Source organism: Cucumis sativus, chromosome 5 (genome assembly GCF_000004075.3).
Source record: "Cucumis sativus cultivar 9930 chromosome 5, Cucumber_9930_V3, whole genome shotgun sequence".
Taxonomy (NCBI): domain Eukaryota; kingdom Viridiplantae; phylum Streptophyta; class Magnoliopsida; order Cucurbitales; family Cucurbitaceae; genus Cucumis; species Cucumis sativus.
The window spans coordinates 28,971,675-28,989,102 of record NC_026659.2 but is presented as its reverse complement, the minus strand read 5'-3'; the positions used below and the strand labels follow the sequence as shown (position 1 = coordinate 28,989,102).

Sequence of the window (17,428 nt, the reverse complement as noted above, 5' to 3'; positions counted from 1 at the left end):
TACATTAGCTAAGTAAGGGTATAGTTTCACGTCCAATGCGAATGAAACTTTGTCAATGTGCTGCATATTTTAATTTTCAACTTTTTTTTTAAAAAAAAAAAAAAAAAATATATATATATATATATATATATATATATATATATATATATATATATATATATATTTAAAATGCATAGTGTATTGTAGGTCATGCAGATATCCCATTGGTAGTGCACCAAAAAAACCCTCCATAACAATCTCCATTTATACTCTAACTAATCTTGTTCCTTTATTTTTTTCTCAAATATCACCCCTCTTGTTAATGATAAAATCAAATGCACTTTATCAAAATAAAATTTGATATTTTTCTCAAATAATCATTTTATTTCTTTCTTTCGCATCTATTTTCTATTTTTGCATTTTGATTTTTAATGTTTTTATAATTTTGTTGCAAAAGGATTTCCATAAAATACCCTTTCAATGGTAGCAGAACCAAAAATTTATGCATTGGTAATTTTAGTATTGAAGATATTCTTAAATTTTGGTACTTATTAAACAACAAATTATTAATTCATTTTGCCATTTTGTTGTCATAACATTCCATTCTCCAACTTTTGTGGCAAATCTCACATTTTCATCGTCTGATGTAAAACCAGATCCTTGAGGTTCTACACTATAATTAATTTTATTTTTATTTCAATCAATCTTGATTTAAAAAGTTACACTTTAATTAATTTTTTCTTCTGCCAATCAATCTTAGTTTACAATGGATGGCTTCTTCAGATTTGAAATTCAAATATTGTTTGTTTGTTTTAATTTTAGAAGAATGAGTTTATCAGTTTATTTTAAATGTTTACACATACATTTTAGCTTTTTTTTTTTTAGAGAGTTAAATCAAAATTTATTTTATACTAATAAATATAGGTTGTATCAATTTTTAAAAATACCCCTACTTTTGAAATAAATTAATTTTGCTATTTTCTCCCCATCTAAATACATATTCTTGCCATTTTCCAGAATGAAAAGGAATAGATAATTGATTAGAGTTATTGGGCCTGGGCTCAGAAGAGAAAAAAGCCCAGTGTCTATGTATGAGCCTCGAGGTTCTCTTCTCTAGGGTTTGATTTGTACACTTCTTCTCCCTTTATATATATATATAAAGATTTTCAGCTGCTTCCTAGCTCGGAAGAAGAAAGCAGACCGCAACTGCTGAAATTTCCTTTTCAGCTCGCTCTTTCTCCTCTGGTTGTCGCCGTCGCTCACCGCCACTCGAACCCTTCCATCTCCCTGTTTGTTCAATCAACTTTAAAATAAGGTATATTTGGAATTATGTTCATTTTTATTTGAATTTCTTCTTAATTCGAAGCAATTGAATGGGTTGTTCCGACTTTGATTGAGTCTAATAGCTACGGATTTTTTCTTTTACATTGTTATTTTCTGTTTGGGTCTAGATCGGGATCTGGGTTTTCATTCAAAGTCAGTTTAGGAGTTAATTATCGTTTGTGTAGTGGCTGTACTAGGGGAGTAATTAGACAGGTTAGGGTTTTTATCTTCACTCTTCTATTTCTCTTTACTGGGTGTTAGGGAACTGGACTTAAACTGTTTATTGGAGTGCATTATTTATTGACCTTATTTCTTCTGCAGATGGAGATCGGTAAACATAATGATGATGGAGATGATAAAACCAAAAGCGGTAAATTCAATATTTGCCAGCAATGTGGCGCTGCGTTCAGAAAGCCTGCTTACTTGAAGCAACATATGCAAAGCCATTCGCTCGAGGTATTTTACTTCATTATCTGCTTCTTGTTATATTAGTTTCCCTCATACTCACAGTGATGCTATCAGAGAAAATGTTCTTTCTTTCTTGTCTACATTATTAGTTTAATGCTAATGAATCCACCAGCATACTTGTCATCCTACGCGTTCAAGGTTGATATATTTTAAGTGCAACATACTATGTACCTATAGTCAAACTTTACTGTTTGATATTTGATTTTAGGCATCCGTTTTTACATGTGTTATGCCAATTATCATTCATTATGAATTACTTTAATGTTTCTTCCAGTCAATTGATTTTCTTTTTTCTTGCATTGAAGTTTATAAGTTTTGCAGGAACGGATCCTTAAATATAATAAATTAATGTGAAAGATCCTGGATATCTCAGCGTGAAGCATTGGATCCCACATTAAGAACTCCAAAATGCATGAGGCTGGATTTTGTCGTTGCTTGACTGGATCAGTATCAGGTTGGGAGACCACCTGAGAAGCTCCATCAAGTGGGCCTCAGTCACGCTACTGTAGTTTGAGGTTTGAAGTCTAGTAATTGAATGTGTTGGGAGAGGCTTTCCGTCAATAAGCACAAGGTTAACCAATTTTATTGCATTACTTTAATGCAGAGGCCATATATTTGTTCCGTAGATGGTTGCAATGCTAGTTATAGAAGGAAGGATCATTTGACCCGCCACCTTCTCCATCACCAAGGAACTATGTTCAAATGTCCAATTGAGAGCTGTTGCCGTGAATTTGCATACGCATCGTGTGTGTCTAGACACTTGAAAGAATGTCATGAAGGTGAAGTTCCTCCTGAAGAATGTCATGAAGGTGAAGCTCCTCCTGAAGAATGTAAGAAGCAGTTTGTTTGCCCTGAAGATGGATGTGGGAAGGTTTTCAGATATGCCTCCAGACTGCAAAAGCATGAGGGCTCCCATGGTCTGTTCCTATTATATTTTTATAAGCACTAAATATTGACTGTTTGTTTTGACACATTCATGTATTAATTTCAAGTTTTATTATACTGTAGTCAAGCTAGACTCAATAGAGGCATGTTGTACTGAACCGGGTTGCCTCAAAACATTTACCAACAAGCAATGCCTGAGGGCTCATATGCAGACCTGCCACCAATACGTGAAATGTGAGATTTGTGGGGAAAAGAAATTAAGAAAGAACTTGAAGCAACATCTACGACAAAAGCATGAAAGTGAAGGTCCACTGGAGGCAATTCCATGCACGTATGAGGGCTGCAGCAAGGTTTTTTCAACAGTAAGTAGCAGAGTTTTTACAAATCCCTAACTGGGTATTGTTGAAGTACCTTTTAAGCTGAGACATAGGGATGATTTGTAATGAATAGCGTTCCTGTTTATTTAGATAGGATGGGATCTTTGACATGATCCACGTTTTTGGTTTCTCAGGCTTCAAATCTCCAGCAGCACATGAAGGTCGTGCATCTGGAACAGAAGCCGTTTGTATGTTGTTTCCCTGGTTGTGGCATGAGATTTGGGTACAAGCATGTGAGAGACAACCATGAGAAAAGTGGGCAGCATGTGTACACTAATGTAAGTTCTCATTTAGTTAGCTCTCAAGTATTTGTGTAGTCTTGACCTTGATACAGATTTACCAAAGAATTGTGTGGAATCAGGGGGATTTTGAAGCAGCTGATGAACAATTCCGCTCAAAGCCAAGGGGAGGGAGAAAAAGAATCTGTCCAACGGTTGAAATGCTCATAAGGAAGAGGGTTACCCCCCCAAGTGAGTTGGATTTCATGATGGAGGAGGAAGACTATTAGTTTCGTCTTCGTCTTATTTGGATTTAGGGGTGAATCAAGCCCTCCGCACTTCTTTGTTACTTATCCATGTACACTAGTAATTGATAGCTAACCAATGTATAGAATCTGTGAGTAGAAATATAAGCCCACCACTTACCCCTAGCAAAATGGAATAGTTATATATGTACCTTTTGTGGATCGTTGGCAGTAAAATATGGAAGGTTCGTTTTTAGTTGATCCGGGTGAAGCACTGCATTTTCTATTTCTTTTGTGTTTCTCTGAACCTCTTTTTCTTGGCTTGGCATCGTTTATTCGTATTCGTGCTGTCATTTAAAAACCACTTCTGAGCTTTTTTTAGTTACCAATTAACAATTCAGTGTTCGATTTTTCACTTCTCAAGTGAAATTTTTGGATACTATTAATCGTCACCTTTGACTTTCCCTAGTTTGCACGTTTTATTTTGTTTAAGAGAGAGGGTAAGATAGAATTTGATGGCTGTAAAAAAAAGAATATAGAAATTGATGGACTAAAAGAGATCGAACTGAACCGACACGTGAAAGCAGAATGAATGCTGCTGGTAAAGAGGGTCATGACTTGCAAATATAAAGAGGTTTAACTTCTTTGGGTCGATTTTAGAAATGAACTCTCTTCCCTTTTATTTAAATATTTTCTATATCAAATGAACTCTAAATCTTTTTCTCATTCGCCGACAAGATCTAGCGAATGAAGATGTTTTTGTTATTTTTTGTGATTCACAAATTTTGAAGTTAATTATTTATTGTATTTAGATTCAATAATTAGTGTTGTAGTTAGTCCTTAAATCTCAAATTTCTAGATTTGGTAAAGGTCCATCCTTCATATTTTAGAATTTCACTGGAAATGAGAACGAACAATCTTAATTGGTTTGGTTGTATATGTAGTGGAATTAATTAGAAGGACGAGCAAAAGAACACCGTAGAAAGAGAGGAAGTTTATGATCTCATCTTCCACAATAACAAAAGTAGTGAGTGATAGGGGAAAGATAATTAAAACTTAAAAATATGCATAAAAGGTAAAAGGGGAAATGTATGTAACTATGGACTTCATTAGAGGAGTAATTGTTAGTAATTATTTTTTATCATAAAGGTTAAATTGGAATGAAAATGGCATCCCCATCGGCCATTCCCATCCCCACATTTCAACAATCTAAACCATTCTTCTTCTCTCCCACTTTCTCATCCCCGCCTGGATGCCTTAATTGAAAAAAGAAGAGGAAGAAGAAGAAGAAGAAGAAGAAAAAGTAATGCATTGAACTGAGACGATACGTCATTTCCAAGCAATACCCAAGAAAATCATATTTTTCTTCTTTCATACTCCTTTTTCATTTTTTTTTTCCACAACTTGTTTCATTTCCACCACCTTCTTTTTCACCTACTATTTTTAACTCTTCCCCTCCCCTCCCCATTTTCTTTATTATTTTGGTTTTAAATATGACAATATTAACGTTTTTCTTACAACAAACGTAAAAAATATGATATTTTTGGACTTTTTCTTTTTAACTTTCATGAAGTTATTATATACACATTGACATGTATCCTAAGGCTGTGTGTTGCTATTGGTTTAAAAAGAGATTTAATGGGATCTACTTATCTGTTAAATGCTATAGATATAGATCACAATACAAATACAAAAATTTACTTTGAATTTTTGAAATATATGTGGTTTATTTGTTTCTGTGGGCGATACGTTACATGAGAACAAATAATAATATTAATAAAAAGAAAGTGTAAACGGAAAGCAGAAGGTAGAGATCATAAAGGAAGAATATGCGTATGGGACAAACAACCTTAATAATGCTACCAATCCATACTTTACCCAATATTTGTTTATTTATTTACATATTTTTCTTTATATTAGACATTGATTTGGAACTTTTTTTTCTTTTAAATCAGAACCAACTATCAATGAGTTCAGTTATGGGAGATTTGTCTTCAAGCCAAATCATCCGATGTCTTCAAGAATATGAGAACTCAAGCTTTTGTTGAGCTACAAAATTTCAGGGGTGCTTACAAAAGTAAAAACCTTCAAGGATACCACCGGTGTGATTGAAGCCAAGAAAACTGAATCTCATTTGAGTGAATATTATGACATTAAACAACAGATGATGTTTCAATTACCCTGGAAAGTATCACTTTTTTTTTCTTTTTTTTTAAACAACTGTCATAGAAAAAAGGGAAACCAAGGTGATCTTAAGATAAAAAGAAGCATCGTTTTCAGAAAGGAAGGGATTAATGACTATATGTGACATTGAGGAAGTGATATTAGGAGGATATGTTTAATATCCAAGAGGGTTAAGAGTGTGATATTCCCATAAAACAGAGATGGTTAGAGTGTAAAGAAGTATGGTTAAGTGTATAAAGAGAGAAATTATAGTAGTAAGAAATACGTGTGATATTAGTAAAATTGGCAGAGAGTTGATTTTGTACGAAAACAATAAAAGAAATTAATAAATTTAATTTATGTTTGTGATAAATAAAGAAATAAATTGACTTTAAATGTTTTTTTTTACTATATTCTAAGAATGAGAGAATGATGTGAACTGTGAAGGAAAAATCAAATCTCCAAAATTTGAAAAAAGAAAAAGAGTCCATATTGTATCAATTAATTATATATTATTGAATCAAGCTTACTTCCAGAATTATAAAATTTAACACAATCACAACACTGATGAATCCAATTCATGATTGACTTCAATTCCCATTGGAACTTGAATGATCAGAACATCCATAACATATTTTATGAAATTAATGCAATTTAGCTGTCTTTCATTGAAATTTGAATCAACATGCATATTCTATCAATGAATATACCACTTTTTTTTTTTTTTTATGAATATGTCTAACTTAATGTTAACAAACCACAGTTTAATTAATTTGATGTAGTATTCTATTCTATTTATTTTGAGTGAGAGATTTTCTAACATCTACCCATTACATTATTTTCTAGTGGACTTATACTCATATATATTACCTAAATTTAATATTTTATTATAATTAATTAAAATAGAGAGGTGAATTAGAATTTTATTTCACACCATTTACTAAATCATGGCATGATATAGTTATTAGTAATTTAAAAAAGAAAAAGATGAATTAAGTTGAAGGCTAATTTAGGATAGAAGAGAAAAATGTAAAAGATGAGGAAAATTGGAAAAGAATGGTTGGTGTACTCAATGCACCGTACCCTTTACCACCAACGCCAAAGATGCCAATTTGGACTCTCTTTTTTCTAATTTCATTTTCTTCCCTTCATCAATTAGTGGTTGCAATTCGGTATCCTCATTTCTTATATCATTCCTTTTCTTTTTTTTTTTTTTTGAAAAATTGTTATATAGAGAGAACTATTCATAAAATAATTTAAATGAAGTAGGATCGATTTCATTATATTTGATGTGATTTAATTTGTTGTATATATGTGTGATCTCTCAAAAGCTATGTATGATTTTAATATTATTTCAATTTAAAGTGAATAAGGGTGTAGCATATAGTTTTAAATTTGTATACAATATATTGTAACAAAGAAAATTAAAAAAAATATATTATATATGTGTAGTTTAATTAATCTAACATTTAAAAAGATAACTGAGAAGGTTTAGAGAAAGTTATAATTTATAAAGAATGTATTCTGATTCTCCTCCAACTTTAGGTACCCAATCCACAAAAGAAAAGAAGAAATTATGGCAATACTTCTCATCTCATACCATAAGTACTTTACCTACACGTTCAATCTATCTAATTTATTGTTGAATAAAAACTAAACATTTCTAGACAAAGAAAAATCTAACTTTTTACATTATCTTATTATTATACACCACGTATTTCTATTTATATCATATTCAATTACTTGATAGAACAAATCTCGAGTAATATTTATACAAAATGGCACACTCGTAGTTATATATACGCCAATTAGAGTGTATAATCTGACAGTTGAATTTAATAAACAGATTGTTAAAGAAATCATTTTAGATAAACTAAATATATATATACATATGGAATGGAATCAGATCTTCAAAACAGAGGGAAAAGATAGGGAAGGAATCCAAATATTAGGTGTTTGTTCGATTCTCTGTTTACCTACAACAAGTAGAACAAAATAATAATAATAATTGAGATTGAAATAGAAATAAAATATATATTGAAGTAATGTGAATTTATTTAGAGACATCCACATCCAAAGAAAGTATATGTTGTTTTGTTTAATGAGTTTTGTCCTTCATACAAAGAACCAACACCTAAATTCCATCACTAACACAAATCAAGACAAAAACAACCGAACCATACTCATAACTCATAACTCATAACTCATAACTCATAACTCACAAAATCTTCAATATCTTTTTATTAAGTTTGATTCTCATTATTTAATGAGTTTGAAACCCAAACCTAATACCATGAATATATCGGGATTTGTCCCTTTGATTCGGCACGATTCCTTTCTTCACCCCTTCTTTTATTCTACTTTCACAATTTTAAGACCTCTTGTGTTTACTGTTTTTATGGTGGAAAAAGTTTGAACCTCCTACCCAGAAACAAATATCATTTATTAGTTCAACTATACCTATACCTATTGTGTTAATATAAATTTCGACTCAAGACATTAGAAATTTCTGTTTAATATATATTATATAAAGTTAGCATATATGTGTCAAACCTAGGAGCCATGTGGAGGTTATTGATCTATATACAAATCTCAAGGTGACTCAGTCACTCAAGTATGGAGCCAATTATTTAATGATTTCCAACTTGGAGTCTTGTCTTAGAAGATGAAGAGATGAGTGTTGAAATATCCTAAGATTTTAACTTCTATATATTCAAACTTCTATGTTAATTTATTCAACTTTTTAAAAGTAATTTACATCATATTATTGTGTGTGTTTTAAGTTTTAAGTTATAAGTTTTAATTTTGAAAGGAAAAGAAAAAAAAAGGACACATAGACGGATACAATGTAATTTGACCTATTTTAGGATATGAAGTATGGGGTTGTTTTGTTTTTAGTTTAATTATTCAATGAATTTGATTCTTTTATAATTTTATTTAAGCAAATCATAATAAATCTCACTTCTTCACGCACCTATATTAAATATACTTAAAACCCAAACTTTAACTTCTAACTATTGATTTTTCATTATTTTAGTTTTAATTTTATTAATTTGACTACTTAATAAGATTTCAAGTCCTTTTAGAATTTTTTAAGAGTACTTTTATGTACTTTAAGTATGTTTAGAAGATGCATACTTAAAGAATGAACAAAGATACACATAAATAAAATTTTAAAATAAATGACAGGAATTATATATTTTAGAAAATATAAAAATATAGCGAATAAGAAACTAGTAAATGAGGTACTTGGAAGAATTAGATATAAAGAATTGAGAGTGCATAAGACAAAAGAATGAACAAATAAAAATTATATAGATTAAAATAATATTTTGTAAGTTAAGAAAAAAAAAAAAAGGAAAAAAGAAAGGGATTGAAAAGTAGAAAATGTACATTGTTTGTTCATAGGATTGAAACCTAAAACATAGTTTTGGTAAAAGGAAAATAAAAAAATAATAATGCCAAAAATAGATGAAAAATCCAATTAATAGGAAAAGGAGAAAAGAGACAGAAATGTGGTGGGTCCCAGATGGAAGAAAATCAAACGGTGGTGATTCATTTAATCGTCATACAAAAACGGGTGAGTAGATGCATGCACGCGCTGACCCCCGTAAAACTAAAACCCCTTTTTCCATTTCTTTAATTTAATTTCTTTTCGTTAAAATAGCATTTGACCCCTTTCATACTTCTCATTCTTTAATATTCATTTTGTATACCATCTTTATATATTACCTCTATTATATTTTTAATATTAATAACCACTAAATTTCCAATTTCCAATCTCTTACTTCACCTAAGGACTAACTCATTTTTAAATTTACAGAATTACCAAAATGAAATTTAAATTTGAAAAGAAAAAAGAGGGAGGGGGTGAAAAGGTAATTTTGTTCTTTTTAATAAAGCAGAGGGGCGTGAAGCTATATAAACTCCCACCCCTAATTCTTCCGCCTCCGAACCTCCCCATCCAAATTCCAAAATCCACGCCGCCTCACCGGATTTCTTTTCCCACGCATTGCCGCCGCTCAAGGACATGATCAAATCTCCGCCTGCTGGAAAGTTGCTATGGTACGTTGCTTCAACTTAGTGTCCGTTCTCCTCCTCGCCGCCGTTGCGGTTTCCATGGTCGTTCTGCCGTTGGTTCTTCCACCCCTGCCTCCGCCCCCACTTGTGCTTCTTTTCTTCCCAGTTGGGATCATGGCGGCGCTTCTTCTCCTCGCCTTTTCCCCTTCAGATGTATCCGTCGGTAACATCGCTATATGACACGGAATTCGACCAACATTGTGCCTTCCGGCAACCGGCGGCTTGTGTTGTTGTTTTTTTTTTTTTTTTTTTTTCCTTTTTCCTTTTTCCATAGGCTAAATTAAGAGAGATTTTTTACTAAATTGGAGGTAGAAAAAATGAATGATTGAAAGAAATGTGTAGAAAAATTATAGTGCACTTTATTATTAATTGTTTCTAGTTGGTTTGATAATGGCGATGTTTATCATTTTTCTGCTTATGCCTAATTCTCTTTCTTTTTTCGATCTAAACTTAAGTGCTCCATTTGATTTTTTGGGCTTTTGTTTTTATTAAAAAAAATTGTTTTTTATAAAATTTTCAAATATTCTTCCAATTTTGGTTTTTTTCTTTCTCATTTCTTTAAAAAAGTTTTTTTTTTCCTCAATTTTTTAAATATATAAATGAGTATTTCATGTCTGCATGGCAAATAAAAATTACAATCCAACAATTTTATATTTTCAATTTAAAACTTTCAATGAATGAGTACCTAAAATGTTATTGTACTAAAAACTTTGAAGGAATGAGTACTCAAAATGTTTTTGTCTTTGTTAATACAATGAACGAAGACGAGGGTTAAGCAAACACATTGATGACGAGGGAATTCCTTATTCAAACTACCTATCTTCTAATTGCAAACACATTTATTCAATATTTGGGTTACATTAATTTAAAATATTAACAAATGAGTAGTGAAATATTTTTTTAATTATAAAAGAAGCAACAAACAATAGACTAGAGATAAAAGAGAAAAAAAATGTTGCATATACTTATAAAAGAACAAACAAGTTGTATAAAAATTATCATTGAACGTAAGAGGTTTTGTAGTTTCAATGTGGTGTTCATTAGTCCAATCATGTATGTAATGGAATAGGGATGAATATAATGTACTAAAATTTGATATGTACTGATGTATTAGAAAAGAAAAAAAAGTGGGTGAATGATATTTTATTATTTGTGTTAAAAAAGGAATAATAATAAGAAAGATTAGGTAGTAGAGAGAGAAGAAATTGAAATATTAAAAAAGTAAGTTATTGTAGAGATGTTAAAGATTGAAGATATAAAATGGAAAGTTTAAATAGAGGAGGGAGAGAGTGAAGGTAAAGGTGATAAAAAATGGATTGGCAGTAAAATATGGAAATGGTTGGGGGGGTGCGTGTAAGGTGTAGGAAGGGAGGAAGGGGTGTGGAAAAAAGTAGGTTGGCGGAAAGAAAGAGGTGTGTATAAAGAAAGAGGTGTGTATAGCGGGTTGTCTCTTTGTGTTTGTCTTTGTCTTTGGGTTTGTGGGCACAATTTTATTGACCCTCCCTCTGTCTCTGTCGGTTGGTTATCCCCTTCACCCTTCACCCCCAACAGCCCTTCACCTCCTTTTACACAAATCACAGTATCCATCTTTCTTTCTTTCTTTCTTTCTTTCTTTCTTTCTTTCTTATATATACATGTGGATGTGAGAAGGCGGAGGGCGGAGGGCGGAGGGGAAACTATTTTGGAACCAGATGCCAACAACACGCTTCTCTCTCTCCCATGCATTTGTTAGCAACAAGATCACCTCTGCGTCTACATTAATTCTTCGCCTAATTCCCTTCGGGTATATATGGCGAATTCAAACTTAGTCATAAAAAATAGCATTTCATTCATTCACATATTCCACTTCGTTTATCACCTCATGCTTCCTATTCACCATATTAACAACCATGCAACCTTCCTTTCTCATTCAACAACAATATTATTCTTTTAACCCTAAATTATTCTTTCCAACAACAATATTCTTTTCCCTTCTTTTAATTCTTTTCAAATATTTTATAAATTTATTCCCAATAAAGTATCTATATGTCCCTATCTTTTGATATGCTATTAAACTATTAAATTTAATTCATGACTTGATGGATTTAACATTTCTATATATATCTACAGGTGAGGTCATTTGTTAAGTTTCTTTTTCTTTTTTTTTTTCTGTTTCCAATTTGCTAAAAAAATATTAATTTAGGATTAAGATCCAATTATATAATGAAAATTAGTTTAATGTTTCAGTTGAGTTGGGTGGTTTTTTTTTTTTTTTTTTTTTTTATAAAATAAAGATATGGAAATTGATCAACATGTCACTTCTACTATAGCTCAAATCAAATTCAAATTTGAAATTAAATTCTCTCTTTTATAAATTGATTAAATTTCACTCCCAATTTTCTAGTGCATCTCTCAATTTTTTAAAATCGATTTTCTTTTCTTCTAGTGCTCTAACTTTTGTTCTCTTCCAAATATCTTAATCGCTTAGGTTTTTTTTTTTTTTTTAGATTTTATTTTCCTTAGTGTTTCTTTTTATTTTTGTTGTTGCCATTGGCTAAACTTCTATTTAAAAAAAAAAAGAAGAAGAAGCCAAACAGTTGTGTTTATCAACTACTTATCTCTCTTCTTCTCTTAGTTTTGTTCATTCTTAGTCTTGTTTTTAGAGGTTCTTTTTAGTCCTTTTTACATGCATTTAAAGTTATAGCTACCATTTTGTTTCTATATGTATTTTTTTTAATAGGTGAGAATGAGAGATTGAATCTTTTAACTTTAATAGAATAAATGCACATCAATTATATTACCACATTATCACAGAAAAAATGAAGACCAAATCATGTTAAACACGAATACTCATTAACTAAAATTAAGAAAATTTGAAAATGTACCATCAAAATAGTATATATACGAAGAGTAACAATCACTCAAGTTATTAGTTGATGGACATTATCACCGTAATTAAAGTAATTTAGCTGTAATTTAGGAATACATTATTGTAATTAGATTAATTTGATCCTTTCCTTATAGGTTGTCCAAATTAACTGTATATGTATCATTGTATTCTTGATTTTATATAACAAATAAAGAAGATCTAGAAGATTCTCCATATTGTTCACATGGTATCAGAGCCAAAACCCTAGACTTACTGTAGCCGCCGCCGCCGGAAAAACTCTGCCGTGAAGTCCTGCCGTGAAGACGCTTCCGCGAACGCCAGATCTCCCTTCAGTCAATCTTCCTGCCGCAGCCTTCTTCCACGAACGCCAGACGCAAGACCTTCCCTCGGTCCTTGCCGTGAAGCCCTGCCGTGAAGCCCTGCCGTGAAGACACTTCCGCGAACGCCTTGCCGTGAAGTCCTGCCGTGAAGACAACATCTCACCGTGAAGTAACTCACCTGCTGACGACCTCCTGCCGTGAAGAAACAACCGCGCCGCGAACTCCAGCAACCTCCTGCCAATATTCTGTGAACTGTATACTCGCCGCCGTCGCAAGCACCCTCCTGCCTTGAAGACCTCTGCTGGCGACCTCCTGCCGTGAAGAAACAACCGCGCCCGAACTCCAGCAACCTCCTGCCTCGAATCCCAACTGCAATTCCAGTGAAATCCTAGCCACGAACTTTAGCCTCGAATCCCAGCCGCAAATACTCTGTGAATCTACAGCAGCTAATTATATTTAGATGGAGAAACATGAAGTTGCTCGTCCCATTAGCACCATTCTCGATGGAACTAATTATATCACTTGGGCCCACCAAATGAGGAGTTTTTTGATAGGTCGAAAACTGTGGCGCATCGTTACTGGAGATAATCACTAAACCAGTCAAACCTACTCCTCCGATGGACACCACTGAAAATATTGATACAGACCCATCTGATGTCACTGTTCAAGAGACGACTGCAGAAACCGACAAATACATTGAACGTCTTGAGGATTGGGATAGCAAAAACCATCAGATCATTACTTGGTTAGGTAACACCTCTATTCCAGCCATTCACACACAATTTGATGCATTTGATACGGCAAAAGAACTCTGGGATTTTCTGTCCACACGTTTTCAGTCTATTGGACTTGCTCACTATTACCAATTGCACTCTCGACTTGTTAGTCTAAATCAGGAGGGAGGACAATCTGTGAACGAGTATCTTGCAACTCTTCAACCAATATGGACTCAGTTAGATCAGGCAAAAATCAATCCGGAGCATATTCGCCTCATCAAAGTTCTTATGGGTCTTCGCCCAGAGTATGAATCAGTCCGTGCCGCATTGTTACATCGTAACCCTCTGCCGAGTCTTGATGCTGCCATACAAGAAATCTTATTTGAGGAAAACCGCCTTGGCATTGTTTCCTCTCTGCCATCTGATGTCGCTCTTGCAACCACCCATTCACGATCGGCTAATGAGTCTATTTTCTGCAAAAATTGCAAACTTCATGGTCATAAGTTTGCTAATTGTCCTACTATTGAGTGCAGGTATTGCCACAAACGAGGTCATATCTTGGACAACTGTCCCACCCGCCCACCCCGCCCTCCTGGTGCTCCATATAAACCCAAGTCCTCCACTAAATACAGTTCTCCACCTATTGTTGCTGCTGCTACCTCATCTGATATCACCACACCTCAGAATTTTCAGTTAAATGATCTTCATGACTTACTGAAACAGGTGATCTCTTCCAACTCTACTGCTCTTGCCGTCACTCCAGGTACATCTTGGCTCCTTGATTCAGCTTGTTGCAATCATATGACTGCTGACATTTCATTATTATCCTCACCTACTCATGTTCAATCTCTTCCCTCAATTCACTCTGCTGATGGTAATCATATGCCTATCTCTCACGTTGGTACTGTTAACACACCCACCATAAAACTGTCAAACACCTATCATGTTCCAAAACTCACATTCAACCTAGCTTCTGTTGGCCAACTTTGTGATCTCGGACTAACTGTTATCTTTTCTTCTCATGGGTGTCAGGTTCAGGATTCTCAAACGGGGCAAGTGATTGGTACGGGACGGAAGGTGGGACGATTATTTGAGCTTACATATCTTCAGCAATCTCCTGAGTTTCCACCTATCTCTGCACCAGTCACTGATACCACTATATATCAGTGGCACCTTCGTCTAGGTCATGCATCCTCTGATAAACTTCGTAATTTAGTTTCTACTGGTAATTTGAATAATGTCTCAAAATTCAGTCATTTTGATTGCTTAAATTGCAAACTTGCAAAACAACCTGCTTTATCATTTCCTAATTCCACCTCTCTATGTAATAAGCCTTTTGACCTTATTCATTCTGACATTTGGGGTCCTGCTCCTTGTACTACCGTTAATGGTTATCGATACTTTGTCTTATTTATTGATGACTATTCTCGTTTTACTTGGATTTACTTTCTTAAACATCGCTCTTCCTTATATCAAATATATGTTGATTTTGCAAATATGATTCACACACAATTCTCCAGCAAAATTAAAATCTTTCGAACTGATAATGCGATGGAATATAAGGACTCTCAACTTCTTTCCTTCCTTGCCCAGCAAGGCACTCTGATTCAACGCTCCTGTCCTCACACCTCTCAGCAAAATGGAAGAGCTGAACGCAAACATCGTCACATTCTTGACTCTGTTCGTGCTCAGCTTCTATCTGCTGCTTGTCCAGAAAAATTCTGGGGCGAGGCTGCCCTCACCTCTGTCTATGTCATCAATCGTCTTCCTTCAAAAGTCACTAAAAATGTTTCTCCCTTTGAAAGACTATACGGTACTTCCCCTTCTTACTCCAATCTAAAAATTTTTGGTTGTGCATGTTTCGTATTATTATATCCTCATGAACATACCAAACTTGAACCACGTGCACGTCTATGTTGCTTCTTGGGTTATGGTACTGAACATAAAGGATTTCGTTGTTGGGACCCAATCTCTCAACGATTACGTATATCTCGTCATGTCACCTTTTGGGAACATCGTATGTTTTCTAGTCTTTCTTCATTCCATGAATCTCTTTCAAGTTCTCACCCATTCTTCACCGATCCGTCTATTGACCTTTTTCCCTCACTTGACTCAACACCTGACACTACACCTTGCATGTTACCTATACCTGAGCCCACTCAATCGGACCATATTTCTGCACTCCCGGATCTTCCATCTGCCCCTCTTGAGGAACCTGAATCTACACCAATCCGACGATCTACACGGGTAAGAGAAATTCCCTCTCATCTTAAAGATTATCATTGTTTCTCCACCATCATGTCTTTAGTTGAACCTTCCTCGTATAAGGAAGCCAGCACTAACCCATTATGGCAGCAAGCAATGAATGAAGAACTTCAAGCCTTAGAAAAGACTCATACTTGGGAATATGTGGACTTACCTCCTGGAAAGAAACCTATTGGTTGTAAATGGATCTTCAAAATCAAAACGCACTCTGATGGGTCTATAGAACGATACAAAGCACGACTTGTAGCCAAAGGTTATTCTCAAGAATATGGCATTGATTATGAAGAAACGTTTGCTCCAGTAGCTCGAATGACGTCTGTTCGTAGTCTTTTAGCCATTGCAGCTGCAAAACAGTGGCCCCTCTTACAAATGGATGTTAAAAATGCATTTCTCAATGGAACTCTATCTGAAGAAGTCTATATGAAACCACCACCTGGTACTACCCCGCCACATCAGAAAGTATGTCTTCTTCGACGAGCTCTCTATGGTCTCAAACAGGCTCCCCGAGCCTGGTTTGCAACTTTTAGCTCCACTATTACTCAACTTGGGTTCACTTCCAGCCCTCATGATTCAGCCTTGTTCACCCGCCAGACACCTAATGGTATTGTACTCCTTCTTTTATATGTTGATGACATGATTATTACAGGCGATGACCCTCAAGCTATATCTGAATTGCAATGCTACCTGGGAAAGCACTTTGAAATGAAGGATTTAGGACCTCTCAGTTATTTCCTTGGCCTTGAGATCACCTCCGTATCTGATGGTTATTACTTATCTCAAGCTAAATATGCTTCTGACCTACTCAGTCGATCTGGTATTACTGATTCTACAACATCCTCAACACCTCTGGATCCAAATGTTCGACTTACTCCTTATGATGGTGTTCCCCTTGACGATCCTACTTTGTACCGGCAACTTGTTGGTAGCTTGATTTACTTAACTGTAACTCGCCCTGATATTGCGTTCGCAGTTCACATAGTCAGTCAATTCATGGCCGCTCCCCGTACTATTCATTTCACTGCTGTCCTTCGGATTCTTCGCTACATTAAAGGCACTTTGGGTCATGGTCTCCACTTCTCCTCACAGTCTTCTCTGGTTCTCTCTGGATTCTCTGATGCTGATTGGGCAGGAGATCCTACTGATAGAAGATCCACCACTGGCTATTGTTTTTATTTAGGTGATGCTCTTATCTCCTGGCGCAGCAAGAAACAATCTGTTGTTTCCCGGTCTAGCACTGAGTCTGAATATCGTGCTCTAGCTGATGCCACTTCAGAATTATTATGGCTTCGTTGGCTTCTTACTGATATGGGAGCCCCACAAACATCATCTACTACTCTCCATTGTGATAACCGCAGTGCCATTCAGATTGCACACAATGATGTATTTCATGAACGAACAAAGCACATAGAGAACGATTGTCATTTTGTCCGTCATCATCTTCAAAGCAACACTCTCCATCTTCAATCTATCTCTACCATTGATCAACCTGCAGATATCTTCACCAAAGCTCTCCATTCTCC

General features: G+C 34.4%; 1 protein-coding gene across 2 annotated transcripts; it reads left to right on the top strand.

Annotated features, from left to right (window-relative positions):
- The first annotated feature begins 1,133 nt into the window (after positions 1 to 1,133).
- On the top strand, positions 1,134 to 3,756 carry LOC101217595 (transcription factor IIIA). Of its 2 annotated transcripts, XM_004142339.3 has the most exons (6): positions 1,134 to 1,294; positions 1,624 to 1,758; positions 2,375 to 2,687; positions 2,779 to 3,017; positions 3,167 to 3,310; positions 3,394 to 3,756. In XM_004142339.3, exons 2-6 carry the CDS (start codon positions 1,624 to 1,626, stop codon positions 3,538 to 3,540), a joined length of 978 nt encoding a protein of 325 aa, XP_004142387.2. In that variant the 5' UTR covers positions 1,134 to 1,294; the 3' UTR covers positions 3,541 to 3,756. The 2 variants fall into 2 exon arrangements, with proteins under 2 accessions (XP_004142387.2, XP_031741843.1); XM_031885983.1 differs by lacking the exon at positions 1,134 to 1,294 and having other exon boundaries at positions 2,092 to 2,687.
- The last annotated feature ends 13,672 nt before the right edge of the window (positions 3,757 to 17,428 follow it).

Bases quoted from the DNA above. Each gene is read 5' to 3' on its own strand.
- LOC101217595 (XM_004142339.3), top strand. From the start codon at position 1,624: ATGGAGATCGGTAAACATAATGATGATGGAGATGATAAAACCAAAAGC. The intron at 2,688-2,778 runs GTCTGTTCCTAT...ATTATACTGTAG, and splicing joins AAAGCATGAGGGCTCCCATG to TCAAGCTAGACTCAATAGAG. The intron at 3,311-3,393 runs GTAAGTTCTCAT...GTGTGGAATCAG, and splicing joins GGCAGCATGTGTACACTAAT to GGGGATTTTGAAGCAGCTGA.